The sequence below is a fragment of the Venustampulla echinocandica genome (genome assembly GCF_003357145.1).
Source record: "Venustampulla echinocandica strain BP 5553 chromosome Unknown scaffold_4, whole genome shotgun sequence".
NCBI classification, from domain to species: domain Eukaryota; kingdom Fungi; phylum Ascomycota; class Leotiomycetes; order Helotiales; family Pleuroascaceae; genus Venustampulla; species Venustampulla echinocandica.
In genome coordinates, this window is record NW_022474209.1 from 922,818 (window position 1) to 940,330 (window position 17,513).

At 46.3% G+C, this 17,513-nt stretch overlaps 4 protein-coding genes across 4 annotated transcripts; 2 read left to right on the forward strand and 2 right to left on the reverse strand.

Annotated features, from left to right (window-relative positions):
- Positions 1-1,407: 1,407 nt before the first annotated feature.
- On the forward strand, positions 1,408-3,012 carry BP5553_06597 (uncharacterized protein; the record flags this gene model as incomplete). The annotated part of the gene is made up of 1 exon (XM_032015220.1): positions 1,408-3,012. The coding sequence occupies one exon, from the start codon at positions 1,408-1,410 to the stop codon at positions 3,010-3,012; it is 1,605 nt and encodes a 534-aa protein (XP_031868641.1).
- Positions 3,013-4,985: 1,973 nt separating this feature from the next.
- Positions 4,986-7,003, reverse strand: BP5553_06598 (Uncharacterized protein; the record flags this gene model as incomplete). The annotated part of the gene is made up of 3 exons (XM_032015221.1): positions 4,986-5,924; positions 5,980-6,055; positions 6,141-7,003. The coding sequence occupies 3 exons, from the start codon at positions 7,001-7,003 to the stop codon at positions 4,986-4,988; spliced, it is 1,878 nt and encodes a 625-aa protein (XP_031868642.1).
- A 2,138-nt stretch (positions 7,004-9,141) lies between these two features.
- On the forward strand, positions 9,142-11,180 carry BP5553_06599 (Uncharacterized protein; the record flags this gene model as incomplete). The annotated part of the gene is made up of 4 exons (XM_032015222.1): positions 9,142-9,550; positions 9,624-9,992; positions 10,332-10,991; positions 11,050-11,180. 4 exons carry the CDS (start codon positions 9,142-9,144, stop codon positions 11,178-11,180), a joined length of 1,569 nt encoding a protein of 522 aa, XP_031868643.1.
- Positions 11,181-14,943: 3,763 nt separating this feature from the next.
- Positions 14,944-16,208, reverse strand: BP5553_06600 (Uncharacterized protein; the record flags this gene model as incomplete). The annotated part of the gene is made up of 5 exons (XM_032015223.1): positions 14,944-15,027; positions 15,087-15,302; positions 15,363-15,487; positions 15,555-15,991; positions 16,051-16,208. 5 exons carry the CDS (start codon positions 16,206-16,208, stop codon positions 14,944-14,946), a joined length of 1,020 nt encoding a protein of 339 aa, XP_031868644.1.
- Between the last annotated feature and the right edge of the window lie 1,305 nt (positions 16,209-17,513).

A 17,513-nucleotide genomic window follows, 5' to 3' on the forward strand; every position in this document is an offset into this window, starting at 1 on the left:
TTGGTACGCGCCCGTTGTAGTGAGGTTATTTAAGGGGCCGATTAACTGTGGTGTTTCATCGTGGGAATCTCGACAGTTTCTAACCACCAAACTCGGGTGGCCTAGCGCGGCCTACGTTTACTTAGGCGGCCAACACAAGTTTGGCTCAAGTCTGCTCGCCATGCGACAGCACAGCCAAGACTATCTCATTATACGGTATCAACTTTGATCGATATGGCCCGAGAGATTCCGCCTATGCCTAGAGGTCACGAGTCTGCCACCACTCTACATTCATCGCTATACTAATAGTTAAACTTGAAGTACTTCACAAAGTTTTTTACCTCTGCTTGTTTTACCCAGCGGTAGACATTAAAATATCTATCTACCTCTTCCTTTTATATCTTTCCACTTCTATCTATCCTCTTGTCTTTTCTTCAACTACGAAGTACTCGTCCCAATTATCAAAGGACACGAGGCTACTTTCGATAATTACCCACTCCTGTTATCCCTTCTACAATTTGAACCTTTCCCGGTTTAGACGTGTCTCCTTCGCCTTCATTACCTAGGTACTATAGTCTACGTCTTATCGCTGTTATAACTACTTGTACCTGAATGTCAAAAGTAATCAAAGCTGCTTTTGATAATTATCTACTCGTATTATTTCTTTTACAATTTGATCTCCGGGTTTAGAAGCACCTGTTCCTTTTTATTAGGTCCCTCCCCTCTTACCGTTTTGTAACTATTCGACCTAAATGTCACAAGCTAAACCTAGCTACGTTCGATAATTATTCATTCCAATCACCCCTTCTACAATCCGAACTTTTCCCGGTTTAGATAAATGCCCTCTTCTTCCTCCCCTCCTTCTTAGCATCCACACTAAAATAATCCGTTCCTCCAACTTATGCTAACTACCTAGGTAGCTAAGATCTATGAAAATTTATTTATCATGGCACTGCTGCTCTGTAAGTGTCTATTAAGTCCAAATTCATCTATGCATAGCTAATATGAGGAGGTAAGACTTGATGACCACAATCTGAAGAATGTCTATTGCAAGAGAGGCTTGAAATAGATTCATGAGAACTATATTATGAGGCCGACTGGGGAGTCATACATTTGTTACTGAAGTCAATCAATCCCCATAGGATCGCTTAGCATCATGCAGCCGCCCATTGTCTATTCTTAGCCCGATGGCTTCACGATCAGCTGGAGCGTAAGTCTCTAATTTATGTTTCTTAACACTAGTCCCCGAAATTCCTATAATGCATTAACAGATGTAACTAGAATCCGCAGTATCTTTATCTTTGGAATCATTGCCCATATTATCATAGCAGCCTCCTTTTCCCTTGAACGCGACTACACCATTCAGCCTGAGAGCCTCGTCCGACTTCGGAGACTCAGACTTATCTCAATACACTATTCTTAATCACCATGGCTCCATTATCTTTAGGGGATAAACTAAACCTCTATTCCATGATCGGAACATGGGTCGGCACCCTCTTCACGCTGGTCGGTCTCATAGCCGTAGTAGCCCAACTTCGCGCTCTCCTGAGAGGCTTCTCTAACTCTCGCGATGAGGTCGTCAAAGCAGCCGCAGGTGACTGGGCTATCTGCCTTCCTAAACTTGGTCGTATGGACACTGGGGTTATTGGGGGAAAAGCTCCCTCGTTACGGGCATGGATCCATTATCAGTACAACGAGGGGAAAGATATTGTCGTTTGCCCCTACCAGAGAAAATCAATGAGCGGACAATCGTCATGGAGTCAGCTTTTTTGTCGTCTTCAAATCCTTCCGGAAGACCTTCTGAATCCTGGACACCAGGATAACCACCCAGTAGCCGCTCCGCAAGTCCCCACAACGGCAGATATCCATGTCGATGGCTCCAAGATCTCCTACGGACTCCCAGCTGAGGACTTTGCTGCTCTCCTTATCCTCGCTGGTTTCTCGCCTTCTCACTTCGACCCGAAAGAGACCACTAAGAAAACATCACATTTAGGCCACATGTACGTAGCTCCCCATAGCGATCCGTTCACGCAAATCGCACAGCTCGATGGAGCGACTTGGAATACCTTCAACACGTTTCCTGGCGCGATGTGGCAGGGGAGATATTCAGACCGCTTGAATGTACGGCATTGTATTGATCTCGCTCTAGGAATTCTGCGGTTTGATTGTGCTGGGAAACCCAGCACTCTCCTCTACTGCCATGCCGATAGGGGGTTTGTATCGAATACTTCTTGGACGACAGTTCAAATTCGACGTAATCTGACTGAACTTACGGGAGGATCGATGGACGAAAATCCGATTTATGATGTTACGAGCGCAGCGTCCCCAGACTTTGTCCAACTGTTTGGTAGTCGTTGTCCAGGCATGAAAGGGCTGCGTTTTGAAATTATATTTCCACCAGAGGGAGATGAAATATTCAGGATCGCCTTTGGCTTGAAAGCGCTGAAGCCTTGGGGCCTACTGCCGGTCATCCCAGAATCAGTAGTCAGCACGTTTTATCCACATCTTCAAAAGGTATTTGCAAAGGAATCGCCTTCCTCAATCCTCATCTTGACCCAAAAATTCCGGGAATTACCGGCAACTACATACTTCAACATCCCTCACCGAACAAGAGCTACAATGGACTCATCTCTCGCCTCCCTATCTGACGTTGAGACACACAGTTTCTCCGGCCTTAGCGCTCGCTGCTCGCTCTACTACGACGCCATGATCTTCGTGTTCGAGAGCCACAATCTCAAGCTTGCCGACGTAGAAACCGCACTTGCTGCACGCTGCGCGACGAACCTCGCTGTCAAGACAGGGGGACTTTTTCAGAAGATATACAATGAATCCTATCAGCAAGTAAAGCCTCAGCAGTGGAAGGTGCAGTTTAGTGCGTTTATGAGAGAGTGTCTGAATGGGGAGCCGGTGGATGACGTGGAGCCTTGGGCCTGTGAGATTTTGGCGGTGTATCTGCATGCTTGGCTACGTGCGGCCAAGGATCTCAAGGGGGATTTTAGGGGAAATTTTAGGAGACGCGTGTTCCTAGGCTAGATTCCGTTGTTCCTATAAGATTTGTTGAATTTGGGAACGTAGCTAGCCTGAAATTCCACAACCTGTGGTTGATCACTATTAGAAGATTTCTTGGCAGACTATCTAAGAGTCAGCTTATTATTTGAGTACACGTAGATACTAACGAAGGAGTAGAAGTTGAGGTAGAGGAAGGCAGATTAGGTAGTATCTTACTAAAACTCTCCCCATGATTTTCCAACATCGTTAGAGACAGCCCCAATTTCACTCGACGCGGTGACTACATTGATCCAGGCCTGATTAGCTGCCATGACCATATGCACCTTCATTTACATCTGTCTTCAATTCGGTAGTTCAAGCTGAAATTTTCATTTACTGAGCGAGTACTGACCCGAGACATGAGTGGTCGCCCAAAACCAATTACTTAGCATAAAGACAAAGTAGAAACGAGAGGGAATAGATATGAAGTCTAAGCCATTTGCTGCCACTAGCATTATTTAAGGATTTGGAATGGTAACCTTTTTCAAGTTAAGAGAGAGAATAAGAAGAAATATGAAGGAATGGAAAAGTGGATAGTATATGTATAAGTTAGCAGCTTCTTTTAATCAGCAAGGTTCTTAGACTGAGTTGAATAGTTGTTATCATGAAGAAAGTGGCATACGTATTATTTGTCTATAAATGTGTACTAAGAGGAAGCTTGGAGCTGAGAACTAGTAGAAAGTATAACAACGAATACTTGAGGGACAGTTATAATCTTGAGATGAAATACAATTTGGAGTAACTAGATATATAATAAATAAATAATATACAACTTAGACGAAGAGAGTAAAAAAGTAAAAGTAGGGGTAGAATACCTAGGTATTATAAATCGATTCTCTCTCTCTTATATATTGTATAGAGTTTGTAAGCTTACTACTTTTGCTCGGGCGCTATGAATTTGCATGTCATTGCAGCCACAACACCCGTGACGATTGCCAGCATGGCAGTAAGGCTCTGAAGCTCAGGTAAGCCTCCCCTATACGTATTAGGAGTGATCAGAGCTCGATGGTGGAGCTACGGCACAATAACACTGTTGCGCTATTAACGGAGACTCTCTGCAAATCAGGCGCGATAGCGACAATGCCAACGTAATTTTCTAGTTGGAAGTATTGAGAGTATTCAGGGGTGGCCAAGGACCACGACCGATACACAATTATAGGAGGTGTCGATATATGCACAGATTTTGAGATACTTAAAGTGAAAGTACCGATCATTTTTCTCGGCACGTAGGGACGGAAGTTGCCCCTCTATTTTATTATGACTTTTGGCCTGCTCCCGAATTTCGGAGTTACCACACGAAGCTACTATCACCAAAGAATATGACTCTCAGTTTTGAAGATACAAAGCAGAAAGATTTCGAAATCAGCGCCACAATCATGCAGCCACAGCACTTCTCAGCGATGACGCCCAAGATATCGAACCACTGCATTCCCGTGTTTACAATGTATTCTTGGTCCTCTACGTTCTTTCAGTGCATAGATATTGTAACCTTCAACTCCAAGATACATATATATCTTGATCTCTGACGAAGAATGGAAGGACCTCGACATCTAACGACATGTCAAACGACAGAGCCTTTGAAAACGGCCAATGGCATTGAAACAGATAGGGACGACACGTGAATATATCCGCAAGGTTCAGCGTGATTGCATCGGAACTTGGCTGGGATGAGACTGCTCTGAAGTTCCACTTTTACCACGGCCTTAGCGACAAGGCCAAAGATATTATCTACCTCGAGGAACGACTAAAAACACTCTGGAACAATACATACAAAAAGCCCAAGTCATTGATGACAGACTCAGAGCGGGGGGAGGAGAAATGCATGACTTCCAGGCAGAGGGCTTGCTGAGTAGGGTAGAAAATATATTACTTCAAATCATGCAAACATTTCCAAAATTCTCCAATGCCCTGCTTATTAATTTAATCCCACCATGGCATGATTTGCCATTCTGTAGTTCTTATCCCCTTTCCGGTATCTTCTGTGCACCGAGCCACGCCGAAGTTGGACTTGAAGGGGTTGACTTCCCGACTACCACCGAGTTTCTCCGACTATACGAGATTCCCCGCTTGTGCCCCAGGTCTGGCTTGTTCAATTTCTCAATTTCTTCTTCCAACTCTCTTCTCTTCTTCTCGTTACTCTCAATCTCCTGCTTCCTCCTCCTGTCCACTTCCTCCTCCTCTCCAACTCGTACTAATTGTTCCCACTCTGGTATTCCTACCCCCTTGTGAATACAGATTTCTTCGAATTGCGACTCTGGCCTGGAATCTACCCAACCACCTGGAGGACCGACGGGACGAGCGTTGCCTATTTGTGGACAACTTCTTGCAGTGACACGTGGAAACAAAACAAATACTCTACTATTGGCAATATCAATGTCCTCCTCCGGTTTTTCGAAGCTTGCTGGGTCAAGAGTAGGATGTACTTGTAGTTCGAGCCTGTCGGTTTGAACAATACTACACAAGGAGATGGCGGACGTAGCGAGGTGGGTGAGGTCTTTTCGAAGAGTTGGATGTATCTTGGGATTGAGTAGGAGTGACAGTACCTTCATTATATTGTCCGTGAATATCTCCGCGCGTATAGTTGACGTTGATTGTGAGTGGAGACTGCGCATGGTGAGAGCCGCCCAAGTTCTTGCAGCGCGAAGGCTGCTTTTGCCTTCGTGGAAACTCTCAGCCAGCCCATAGTAGATTTGATTGAGTAGCGAAGTTTGATTTGGGTCTTGCACGGTTATCTCAGATGAGAATGGATGCAAGAGGATAGCTTGAAGCTGAGAGGAGATGACTCGTTGAAAGTGCGCAAGACAAAGCTCTTTAGAAACGATGCTGTTGGAAATAGGAACAGATATAAAATCGTCATCTACTTCCTCAATCTTGTCGTGTACATCGGCGTCAAGATCCTGACGTATATTAGCAAAATAACAATAGCATAAACTTGTGATTTTGGAACTATACATTAACTTTTATTTGTTCGACATATCGGGAAGAGATAGCATGAACGTCGTTGTGTATCTTGAGAAATTCGCTTTGACTATAAAGTGTTAGAGACCGTTTTTCGGTGTTTGGAGTGATTTGATACGTGCAAGTATTCAATCGAGTTGGCATGTAGCCCAAACTCATTCTCTGCCATCTTTAACTTTTGGCTTAAGTCTTCGACTTCTGTTTCAGAGAGACTCCTTAACTTTTCTACGTCCCTGCATCTTTTCTCAGTATCTTTCAATTTGCGTCTCTGCTCCTCGAGACCCTGCACAAGCTCGTCATTCTTGATTTCCAGATCCAAAATTTTCTTCCTATCATCATCTTGGCTTTTCTTCGTTGCCTTCTCAAGTTCTTCTACTCGCTTGTCATATTTCTTGTTATGCTCGGTTGCAAGTTTCGCCTTCTCCTCTTGTAGCTTCAAGAGTTGTTCTGCCTCTTTTGTTCTTATCATGTCCTCAAATTCGCGCTTCTCTTCCGCCAATTGCTGCTTGTGTCTGGCCACTTCTTCTTTCAAGACATCCAGTTCTTTTCTGTCCTTTTTAATAGTTGCCGCTTCCTTGTCTAACTCTTGCCTTTTCTCTCCTTCAAACTTTTGAAGGCTGCTGATAACAATGCTGTAATCGCTGCACTTCTTCGTCATCTCGTTAAGTCGCTGCCGAGTTGTATTTACCTTCTGAATTTCAAGTTGATGTTGTGTATAGAAAACAAGGACATCTTCCGCAACTGTCCGGCTAGCTTCCATCTTCATTTTCAGGTCTTCCACAAGGACAAGATAAGGGTCAAATTCAAAGTCAGTCTGCGCAACTGACGGTTCCCGACCTTCAGAGGTTACGTCATCGTGTCTGTTATTGGGGATGGCAGAGGTCCAATCCTCATTCCAACCTCTGTCCCGTCCCCTGTTGCCATTACTCTGTCTCGTAGACTCAGTCTCATGGCGGTAATCGTCGGCCGTATCCCACGGATCGATGCGGTCCTGGTGTTTTTTGCTCTTTTTCCCCATGCTGTATAGCAGCTCCTAGGTTGCACGGTTTACGTCAGATGAAGTCCTTCTCAAACCACACAATAATTTAAGACTACTCACAGAAAACTTTCCGTTTAAAGGCGCCACTCTTTTGGTCGTTCTCCTAAAAGGATGAGGAATGTGCCGCTCGACGGAGTCGAGCACTGATTCGAAAGGTGTGACTGTACGATCCTTTGCTACGGAAAACCTGTGATTGGGAGTTCGACCCATAGAACATCAAAATAACGAACTCCACTTCTCAGTTTTTCTAGGAGGACAGCTTGCAAGTTTGTGAAAGTCAAAAGCATTCAAGATAATTCAATGGACTGGGCAAGTATTATCGCTGCTCCCAAACCCTGCTCTGTCGATGAAAGCCCAAACAGCCTCAATGAGGCTTTACCAGCCTCATATCTCTCCAGGCCTTCTTATGACCGCTTATCCACAACTTTAGATTGGGTTCTTGATATGAGCTGTCTCTCATGAAAGACACAAAAACGAATCTTCGTCCACAATGTGACCAATACCACATACTATGCACCGCCCCAACGGCTTGATTCGTGCATCATACATGATTAGGTAACATTTTGACTGCATACAATGCAATGCAAGAGGATCCCAAAGGTGCTAAGAGTCATGATATATGCAGTGTGCCCAGCCGAGCTCCCGGATGTGGGTATGCATATGCATATGCCGGCTGAATTCCTATTTGTTCACAACCTTCGACAGCCGAATAAGAGTCTCCTATTTGTCCATTTAGTCTTGATTGAGTACGTGAGCCAGTCGTCAAGGACGTGAGAGATGGACAACGATTCATCCGCCCCTGTTGGGGTTGTGTCTCAAATCTTTCATCCCTATAAAACTAGGGTTTTTGTAACCTTTCATTAGCTCATTTCTAACTTAAAGGCACATGGTAGAAAATATATGTGTGTAATTATTTATCTTACCCACCAATTATATGGACTTTTCGTCTCTCGTGTTGCCCATGCTTGCTTGGACATTGGCTGTCTACGAAGTTCGGGAGCTGGAACAGACGTTGATGTGTAATTGGAGAAGTTGGAGCCGAATCACGATCTTGGCTCAAAATTGCTTAGTACGGGCCGCGGTTGTGTTGCACTGCAGCTGCAGACAGTAACTTTTCTGACTGCTCCTCTTCCCGGCCACGTTAACATTCGATTGTGGGAAACCCGGGAGCGCCACTGTTGGTAAACCTGGCATGTGGACTACGATCATTCGTTGTGTAAAAACATGAGCTGTTACTAATAGGATATTCAGCAAGAGATCTAGGATAAGACATGGAAAGGGCTTCAGGCGACAGATTGATGCATTGCACAGCTTGACCTATGTATTGGTCGAGCGTCCCCAAGTCCAACGCCCAATAAATAAAGCGGTAGAGCCGTGCTGTACAATAGTATTGTATGTGATCAGCTAAGCCTATGAGACACTCTTCACCGATAGCATGCAGACTTATGACAAGTCACCATGCCCTTTACTAGGTCGCTGACTATAGCTATTGCATCGGACGATGTCTGATATGCAAGGCAAATCAGGGTTGATTGCGCCATTTGTCTGTTGAAGGTGGTCATCATTGTAGGAAACTGTGCTGCGTATAGTATGTGGAGATACAAAACGAGGCATTCTGTGGAGCCTTCCTGACGGAGCGCTGCGACTAGTTACAATGTTTGGCTGGAGCTCGCATGTCGGACAGCCTCACGGTAGCTTGTACCAAAAGCCAAAACGTGGGGACCCGATCACCCCCCTCTTTTACCACATCCCCGCTTCGTCTCCGGGATCTTGTCGATCAGGCTGCGGGTGGCGCGCATATATTCAACGAGGTAATTCGCTGAGAGTCAGGTATTTGTACACTGAGTAGAGATACCATAGATACCATAGATACCATAGATATAATGAAATCAAAGTGGCCAAATCCAAGTGTGCAATTGTGCAGCCAATTTCGAATCCCTACTGAACCCCGCTTTTCGAAACAAAACTTCTTGGGGAAGTGCTACCAGGAGAATAATAAACCCAGCAACACCTCATCTTGTACTTCCACACTATGCATTTGTATCTTCGACAAGGCCATCATTCGCCAAGACATCACAGAAATGCCTTATATCAAATAGGACATCCAGTCAACCATCATGGCTGACCAATCTTATACAACTAGACTGTACTTCGTCAGATTACAAGAAGAGACGGCCATGCAGAATCTGTGGGGAAGCACGATCACCCGCGAGGAATTAAAGCAATCTATCAAGCGCCTCCGGGAGCTAGACCAGCTCCCGGAGATACCTAGAGACAATCTTGTGAACCTGCGAGATGACCCTACTCGTCGGTTGAGTCTTTTGAGAGAGCAAGAGATCGCAAGCAACTTAGCATTTCTATCCGCCACATCGGACGATGGCCTCAAGGTTATGGCTGTCTGCGTTGAGGAGCATTGCAACGGGAAAGGCATCACTATTCGAGTAGCGTCCAATTCAGGAGACTGCTCGGCCGTCACTAACGGATTCGACAAGCTTGCAAAAGTCTTGGAGAAAGCTGCCGGACGAAGTTAGTGTTTGGATCTGATTTTTAAGCCTTGTGTTAACTTATGTCTCATGGAACTTGAAATCTGAGGACATAGCGATAGCCTTCCGCAAGGTTGTTGACTTAGATCTATATCGAATTTTGACCCGCTTACGATCACGTCATGCGAAGATTAGTTGGAAAACGGCTGGGAAACGGGCTCTCGTCGAACAGTTGCACAATGCTCTCCATGATTCTTCGATCAGAACCACAGCAGCGTTAACGAAAAGCAGGCGTGAGGTACAAGATCTAGGAAGCCTATTTGCCCATCTCGAGAGCCTAACCGAGGTGGATGCCGAAATGAAGGAGGTTGTTGGGGCGATTGTGCAGCAGATCTATGTGTTCTCCTCTGCCACCAATCTCAAGTTAGCCCTTCGGACTTCAGCACTGGCACCCAGTTTGAAGGCACATCTGCCAGAAGCAATCGGTAAGCTAGGCCGCTACTACTCTGCTACCTCCGAGCTCGTATGTGCTGCAAGGTCTAGGACTTGTAGATTATTTGAGAAAGTTGAGGTGAAGTCGTTTGAGATCCAGCTGCCCGCCACTCTGCAGGACTCACACTGGAGGGTTCATGCAGAAATACAACTTCTGTTCTTCTACGAGATTCATCCTGACCAACCGCGGCCAAGGTGTATATCCTCTAGCAAGAGCGCTTGCTATCTGTGCAATCTCTTCTTTACCCTCCATAACAGCATTCATGTGCCTCGGACGCATGGGAGGCTGTACGATAAGTGGATTCTCCCGGACTGGCTAGATGTTCCCATAGAGTGTCACGAGAACCTTGGTCGCATCTGCACTATGTTGAAAACTACCATAGATCGCAAGATTCTGCGAGCATCGAGGTCAAAAAAGGCGAAGCGATATTGCTATCCTAATGAGAGTGTTGTTTTACCACTTGCATCCTGGTCATCTTCAGGCGTTTCTGGGAGTCTGTTGGATCGATCTTCAACATCCACGATCCAGCCACCACCTCCTCTTCCTAGCCAAGAGAAAGGCTCGGTCGAGGAGCACTCTCGGTGCACTCCAATGCCTCTGACTCCGCCCACAACGCCTCCGCGACTAGATCGCGATAGTAGAACTCCGTCAGAGACGAAGACAAGTTTAACCGCGCCTGATCCTAGGGCAGATACAGGAGGCCCACCAAGCCCAGGTCCTCTGCTTACTATCGACGAGATAGAGCTGCCATATTGCAAGTCGATTGATCTGACAACACCATCAGTCTTTTTGAGGCTGGAGAATCTCTCCCTCACCTTGGATTTCCTTCAAGTCTTTTCAGGTCAGTTGTCTATTACATGTGGAGAAGAGATTGCCGCGTCAAGGAAAGGGGATCGCATTATCAACATTCAAGATATTCCGACCACTAGTGAGCTTCAAATGACCTGTACAGAGGCTTCAAACGAGCTTACCTTCTGGCTGCGAAACTCTCGTAAGAGGCTTGTCTGCATTTCGTTTGTATGGAAGAATCAGACAAATATAACGACAAGGTGATGTCACTAGCAAGAGAAGAATGTTGTGCGCGCAGAGCAAATCTAGATTAGTGGGAAAAGACGGATGCGGCCAAGTTAGCAAAGGATTTAGATACGGCATGCTTGGGATATTAGGCCCAGTATCCTGACACACCCATTCTTAAGATACAAAACATCTTCTCAAGGAGGCGACAAGCCTGTTCAATCATAGTCCGAATCGTTCTAGCAATAGGGGTCATATCTTCTTCGGTGATATTCTTTCCTCGGTCTTGATAACTTGGTTTTCCTGCGCTCTTTTCCCTTCGCAGTATATCCATACCACCTTTTAGTCTGATCTTGAAAATCTGTCTTCAACCACTATACGCCCTTCTATCTTGCTTTCTATATCGCGAAATTCCCTCTCTCTGTAAGTAGATAGTTATTCTGTTGGAGTAGATAGACACTTCCTCTTCCTAGTTTTCCATCTCGGTTTCTTTCTAATACTTTTCTTCCCTAATACTAGTTATCTTAGTCGTTAGAGACTCTCTACTTTATCTAAAAACTCAGTAAGCTTTATATATATAATTATAATACTTAGTAGCCTATGTAGTTTAGTCGTTGGCAGAGTCTGTCAAGAACTCCACTATATGTATAAATGCATTACTCATTTACACTTTGCATCTTCTATCCTATATATTTGTATTATCTCTGAAGTCAATTTGCAAGCTTTTGATCAAATTGTAGCCTTAGGAGAGGCTAACTACGAGTGTGACGAACAACCCAACCGATGCCTTAATTCTTATGTGGTTAAGATCTTGGGTTACTGACAAGGCTATCTCTCTGATCTTACTTATCGAAGGACGACCGAACCTTCTTTCCCTTATATCCCAACTACCAGAATCACTAGGACTCGTCAAATTTTGAACGAACTCTTAGTTAGAGTCGGGCTACAAATCTTGATAACGCGTTCACTTAAAATCCGTCCCAGAGGTTCTCTATGCCAGGGTCCTTACGCATCCCCCTTAACTTGTCAACTTTTCAATTAATTCAATCAAGTCTATTCATGTGCCTCACGGAACAATATAAAAGTTAATAAATTCAAACAAAGAAAGACATATTACAGGGCGAGCGCGCGCATAGTCATATGAGGGATAATAATCATATTCTCTAGCTTAAGCAATCGTAATACCACTGTTAAGCTTAGAATGGACGCACATCTAGGACATATTTAGCCCTTCTGCAGTAGAATCGCCAAAACACAAGAATGAGCCACGATTGTAATTGATGTAATATTTTCTTAATAACCTTATATGCGGCTTTTATGAAGTATAACCCCAATAGATAGCCATTGACTTTATTAGCTACGATTCATATTAATTTAGCCATGCCAAGGCCCAAGAGCGAGTAATTATTCTACCTCCCGGTAAACAAATAAAGCTGTTAGGAGTGAAGTAGCAAGAAACTTCGGATAGGAACATTATTATACTAAAATTACTATTGTTTATTATAATATCGCAACTGCTAATAAGCCTCTTCAAGGATATAATTGAATTCTAAAATCAACAAGAATGCCGCGAATTAATTACCTCTAGAGGAATCTCTAACAACAAGCGCGGTTGTATATCCTAGCTCCATCCAACTCTAATACCCATCTACTAATGCAAATTGACTCACCCCGAATTTCTAGTCCTCAACTTCTCCCCTAATTCACAACTGATACTTGTTGAAATCTTTAGTAGAAGTAATCATAGTTCAATACGAACTCCGGATTTTATAATTTCAAGCCACTTTTTACTGGTCTAGCTTCTCTCTCTTGAATGAGCCTTTTGCTCTATTCAACATATCACATTGCTTTGTGCTACTCAAGCCTTTACCTCTCCTCGGCTTAGCCGCTTACGCCTCAATAACCCCTCCTGGTCCCTTACTACCCTCGAAAGGTTTCCTTCCTCAGCCTCTAGGGCACTTGCTCCTATGTTATTCCTAACCTTCTTTTGAGGGAACTCGCCCTTCAGCTCCTGCCTGCGCTTTTTATACCTCTCGTACAATTATTGCTTTTGTACGCTTGTTACCACCGATACCCAGCGTATACGTATTCTTCCGCTATAGCCAGTCTGACTCTCTATTTCTGCTTTGCGTTCTCCTACTTTCCCCCACTCTAGCTCTTGATTTTCCTTCTTCACCTATGCCACCTCGCCCTCAATGCCACACTTCGCTTTCTGATCCATTCCGGTCAAAGTCGCGACCGTATTCTCCAGTCTTGTTATCTCCTCCCTTTTCTCTCTGCCCTTCTTTCAGCTGTTCGAGTTTGATTTCTAGTTGCGTCAACTATTTGAAGCTCCTCCATATCTGATGTTAGCATCGCTTGAAAGTATCAATGTCTTGGTGGGTATCTCCTTTGTCCTGAACAACATCACTGACAGCCCTAGGTAAAGTGATGGAGGCCGACCGTTCCCAGCATACATCCCTGTTAAGTGGTTTCCGGCACGGTCGCCCCTATGCTTCCTTTACTGTGTGAATCATCTTCATATAACGACCGTCAAGGAATCCCCATAGCTGGCAGCTACACCGAAATAGAAAACCTCATCCTTTTGATCCATCTGATTATTACCTTTTCATGGCATACCAGTTTTTCATCTGTTCAAGAGGAGCTGTTCGTCCGGGATAAACCGAGGCTGACTGTGCTGTGGTTGAAGAGGTAGGTGGCGTCATAGGTGGCGCCTGGCACTCCAAGAGGTAGATTATTGATTTGTCAATGCGAGGGCTGCGCATGTGCATATTCGAATCAAACCCAGGAAAGGTGATGTTTGTGATAATCGTCCGCGGAGATTTTTGTCTGCAGGTACAGCACATAGATGTTGCAACAGAACCTGTCAATCACGTACATACTCCGGTCTCACAAACCCCTTCCCCTCCACCTATTTAAAACACAGATCTTCACCAACATCTCCACGCCGATGCATACTGCAATTCCCATGTCTATATGCCCGCTCTGGGGAAACCATGCCTAACAAACCCAACAAACCCAACGATGATGCAACAGGCCAAGGTCGCAGCTGCTGTGAAACTTTTCCGGTGGGTACAGCTTGTTTGTGGGGAGAGGGGCGATAACGCCGAGGTAAAGCTCGTGATCCAACATCACATGTGTTGTGTGCCCAGCACTTACCAACCCACGCATCTCACCTACGTATGGGGAAAGATCCTCAAGGGCTTTCCCCAGATGGATGCGATGCGCTCCGGAGGATCAACTTCGGGTTCGGCGCGGGTCCATGACACCCCGCAAGCCGGGGAAACTGGGGAAAACATACATGTGAATTGCGGAGGGGACCGGGTTGATAAGGCTTGATTCTTTTGCTTGTATGTTTCATCTAGTACGGAGATAATAAGTACATGTCGCTATAGGTAAGGCTATTTAGGGGTTGAGCACAGTTCACTTTATTTTGTTGAGGTCATTGTTGAGGTCGCTGCAGATATGCGCACGGAATGTTGAAGTGATTTGAGTGACTTGAATTTCTCCTTTGGAAGCTAGCTAGCTATGCCCCATCATATCGATAGGGGTAAATAAACACATCTACTACATTGTACAATTCGCGGGTATCTCCGAAAACATAAATACAAGCAAGCCATTTCATTTCATTGTCTTTCGTGTGCCATCCACCAACCGGTACCACCCTTGACATAACAACCAAAAAAAAAACGGGCGATGAATGATGATGCCAACCCATGTCGTGCTTGCTGCGTGCGTGCTGTGCGTGCGTGCTCTATAGATGCTCTGCAATTTATCTCATCTTTCCCGGGGATTTTTTTTCCGCAGACGTTATTATGAAAAAGGCCCCCTGGAAAGCGAATATCTCTCATTAGGTAGAATGAACTTGCTCCCCAACCCCCCCTGTAAACACCATGATTTCCCTGGTTCCGTAGTTCGTAATAAACTGCTTAGGCGCTGCCGCTGGAGCTGTCCTTGATAACTTGCATCACGTTCATCTTGAGCTTTAATACGTTGGCGCTAAGTGCTTTCTCCTGTGAAGGTGTTAGAATATGATCATGAGGTATATTTTTAGATGCAAGACGCCACTTACGTAGTAAACCAAATGCTCTCCGTTGAAAATCGCATCGGTGCCGGTGATCAACAACTCAACCATGCCATCGCCGTCAAGACTGCCGACGACCTTGGCTTGGTCCATGGTTCCGAACAGAGGAAGGGTGTTGTTCCCTGGCTTGAGGGTCATGTCGTTGATGGTGGTGGTGCCGACCTTTCCGGCCTTTTCGGTTGAGAGAGACAAGCTTACGTTGCCCTTGAGGTTATAGTTAGAATACGAACTGTGCGAGGTAGGAAATACGGAATTTAAACTTACAAGTTGAATGGTCATTAAAGATGGGTTGGGGACATATGCGAAACCTTTGAGATTTTGCTGGCCGGGCTTGGCCAAGAGGTCAATTCTGGCACCGGTCACGTTGAAGCCCTTGAGCGCATTCAACCCTGATTGTTTGGTTAGCCATTGATAAATAAGAGTAGAAAAAAGCTTCCAAAGCGGGGGGGAACGTACCCTTGTATTTGCTAGTGGAGTTGTAGTTGATCTTTACGGTGGGGAGCGCGCCCAAGTGCAGCGTAGTCTCGCCGACCAGAGCAGTCGAGACGTATTCCTGGGCCACGGCCTGGGTTGCGAAATTGGTGAGCTGGTCCATGTTGTTGATCATCACCTTTGAGTCCTCCACGGCGACGTTGGACTTTGGATGCTGAACGTGGATGCTCGGCATGGTGACAAAGATCATTGGGGCTGCGCCAAAAGTGCCATTGGTGACGAGGAAGGTAGAGGCGTTGAAAGAATCGAGTGTTGGGGTGAATTTGCTGGGGCTATGCAGAATGGCTCTCTGGGTCAAGGTGACGGATGTGGCGGAGGGGTTGAGGAATTGGAGCTCGGTGAATTCGAGGGATGCATCATCAACGCCATCCTGGGCAATCTTGGGCATCGCAACATAAACGCTGGCCACATATTAGACTCTCGCCCGGGGAAAATAGCTATTGCAAGATGTTCCACTTACAGACAGAGCGCAATGATCAAGAAACTGGCACAGAAGATGATCAAGTGCACCCACCACCACCTGGCGCAATGGCGCTTGACCTTGGAGCCGGCGCCGCCGCGAGCCGGAGACACCTCCAGCTGCTCGACGTGATCGGTATTAAACTTCGTTTCCGACATGGTGAAAGGAGGGCGACGACGAGACTCTGGGGAATAGGTGAATTGGCGTGATGGGCGATAAGGAGGGGGAGAAAGAGGGACGGTCGTTGAAGAGAATGAATGTTCCAGGTCGACTTTTTGGAGTGGGAGCCAGGGCTAAGATGTAGTCGGGCGACCGAAATGAAAGGTGGACGCTATTGGGCTGCGGCGGAGGGCAGGATTTCAGGATACGGGGGAGACGATGCTGGGGGGAACAGGGGCCCGATATTATTATCAGAATCTGGGGACTGGCACCAGCGACGATTAGACTCAGATAGGGACAACCCCGAGAAAAAGTCTAAAAAGACGCGCTACATGGCATGGCAAACCGACTGGGGAAACATGTCCGGCGCTGGGCACCGGCGGAGGTTTGGAGGGTTTGGGAGGGGGGTCGCATGTGATGCCGAGAGGCGAACTGGTGGGTGGGTTCGCTCAGGGACTGAGAGACAAGCAGGAAAGTCGAGTCTTACAGACTAGAGCCCAGATAGTAGGTTATTAATTAGAACAAACATCGACTTAATCAACTAGAGCGTAGAGCTACGGGGTTAGTGAGCCAAGTGCCGCCCGCAGGCCCGTGGCAATAGCCCCGTACAGTACATGATGTAGGTTGCAGGTTGTAGGTTGTCCAGGGCTTCCACTCTCCTCATCTATTTCGTACTACCGTGCCAGGTCGGGAATACGCGATAGATGGGGCCATCTGGAGAGCTCTTTGACGACTTTGCGGAGATGACGCCAGATTTTGCGCTCTGGGGAAGGAAGCCTTTGTTTGTTTTTGCTTCACAGGGCGCGGTACGCCGCAAGCGTAACTGAAATATGATATTAACGTCATGCCTCGGGCCTGTCCTCCCTCGTACTTCGCATCCTGCCCAATAACAGCCCGAATGCGGCAAAGCATCGATTCAAACGGGCAGCAGATCACGATACAAAGGGAAAACAGCCAAGCGGGACTAGCGCTGTCCATCCGCCGGGGGGAGCGACTGGTTCGGGGACAATTAGGGGCGATTAGGGGCGATTAAGGCCCATTCGGGGCCAAGAGGAGCTGATTACCATGCTTTAGGGGGGCTCACAGCCTGTAGCCATTGGCCTGGGCAGCGACCGTGGCCGTGAGAGGGGGGCTCTCTCCGCAATCCCCATCCCAGGGCCGGAGTTAGCGGTGGATTCAGTACTGACTTTGTGGTGCTCGGGGGGTTGTTTGGCGGTGCTTAGCAGCCTCTGGCGGGGGCCTCCAAGCCCAATGTGACGGGCATCCCCGAGGGGCGCCGGGGGGGGGGAAACGGAGGCGCTGGG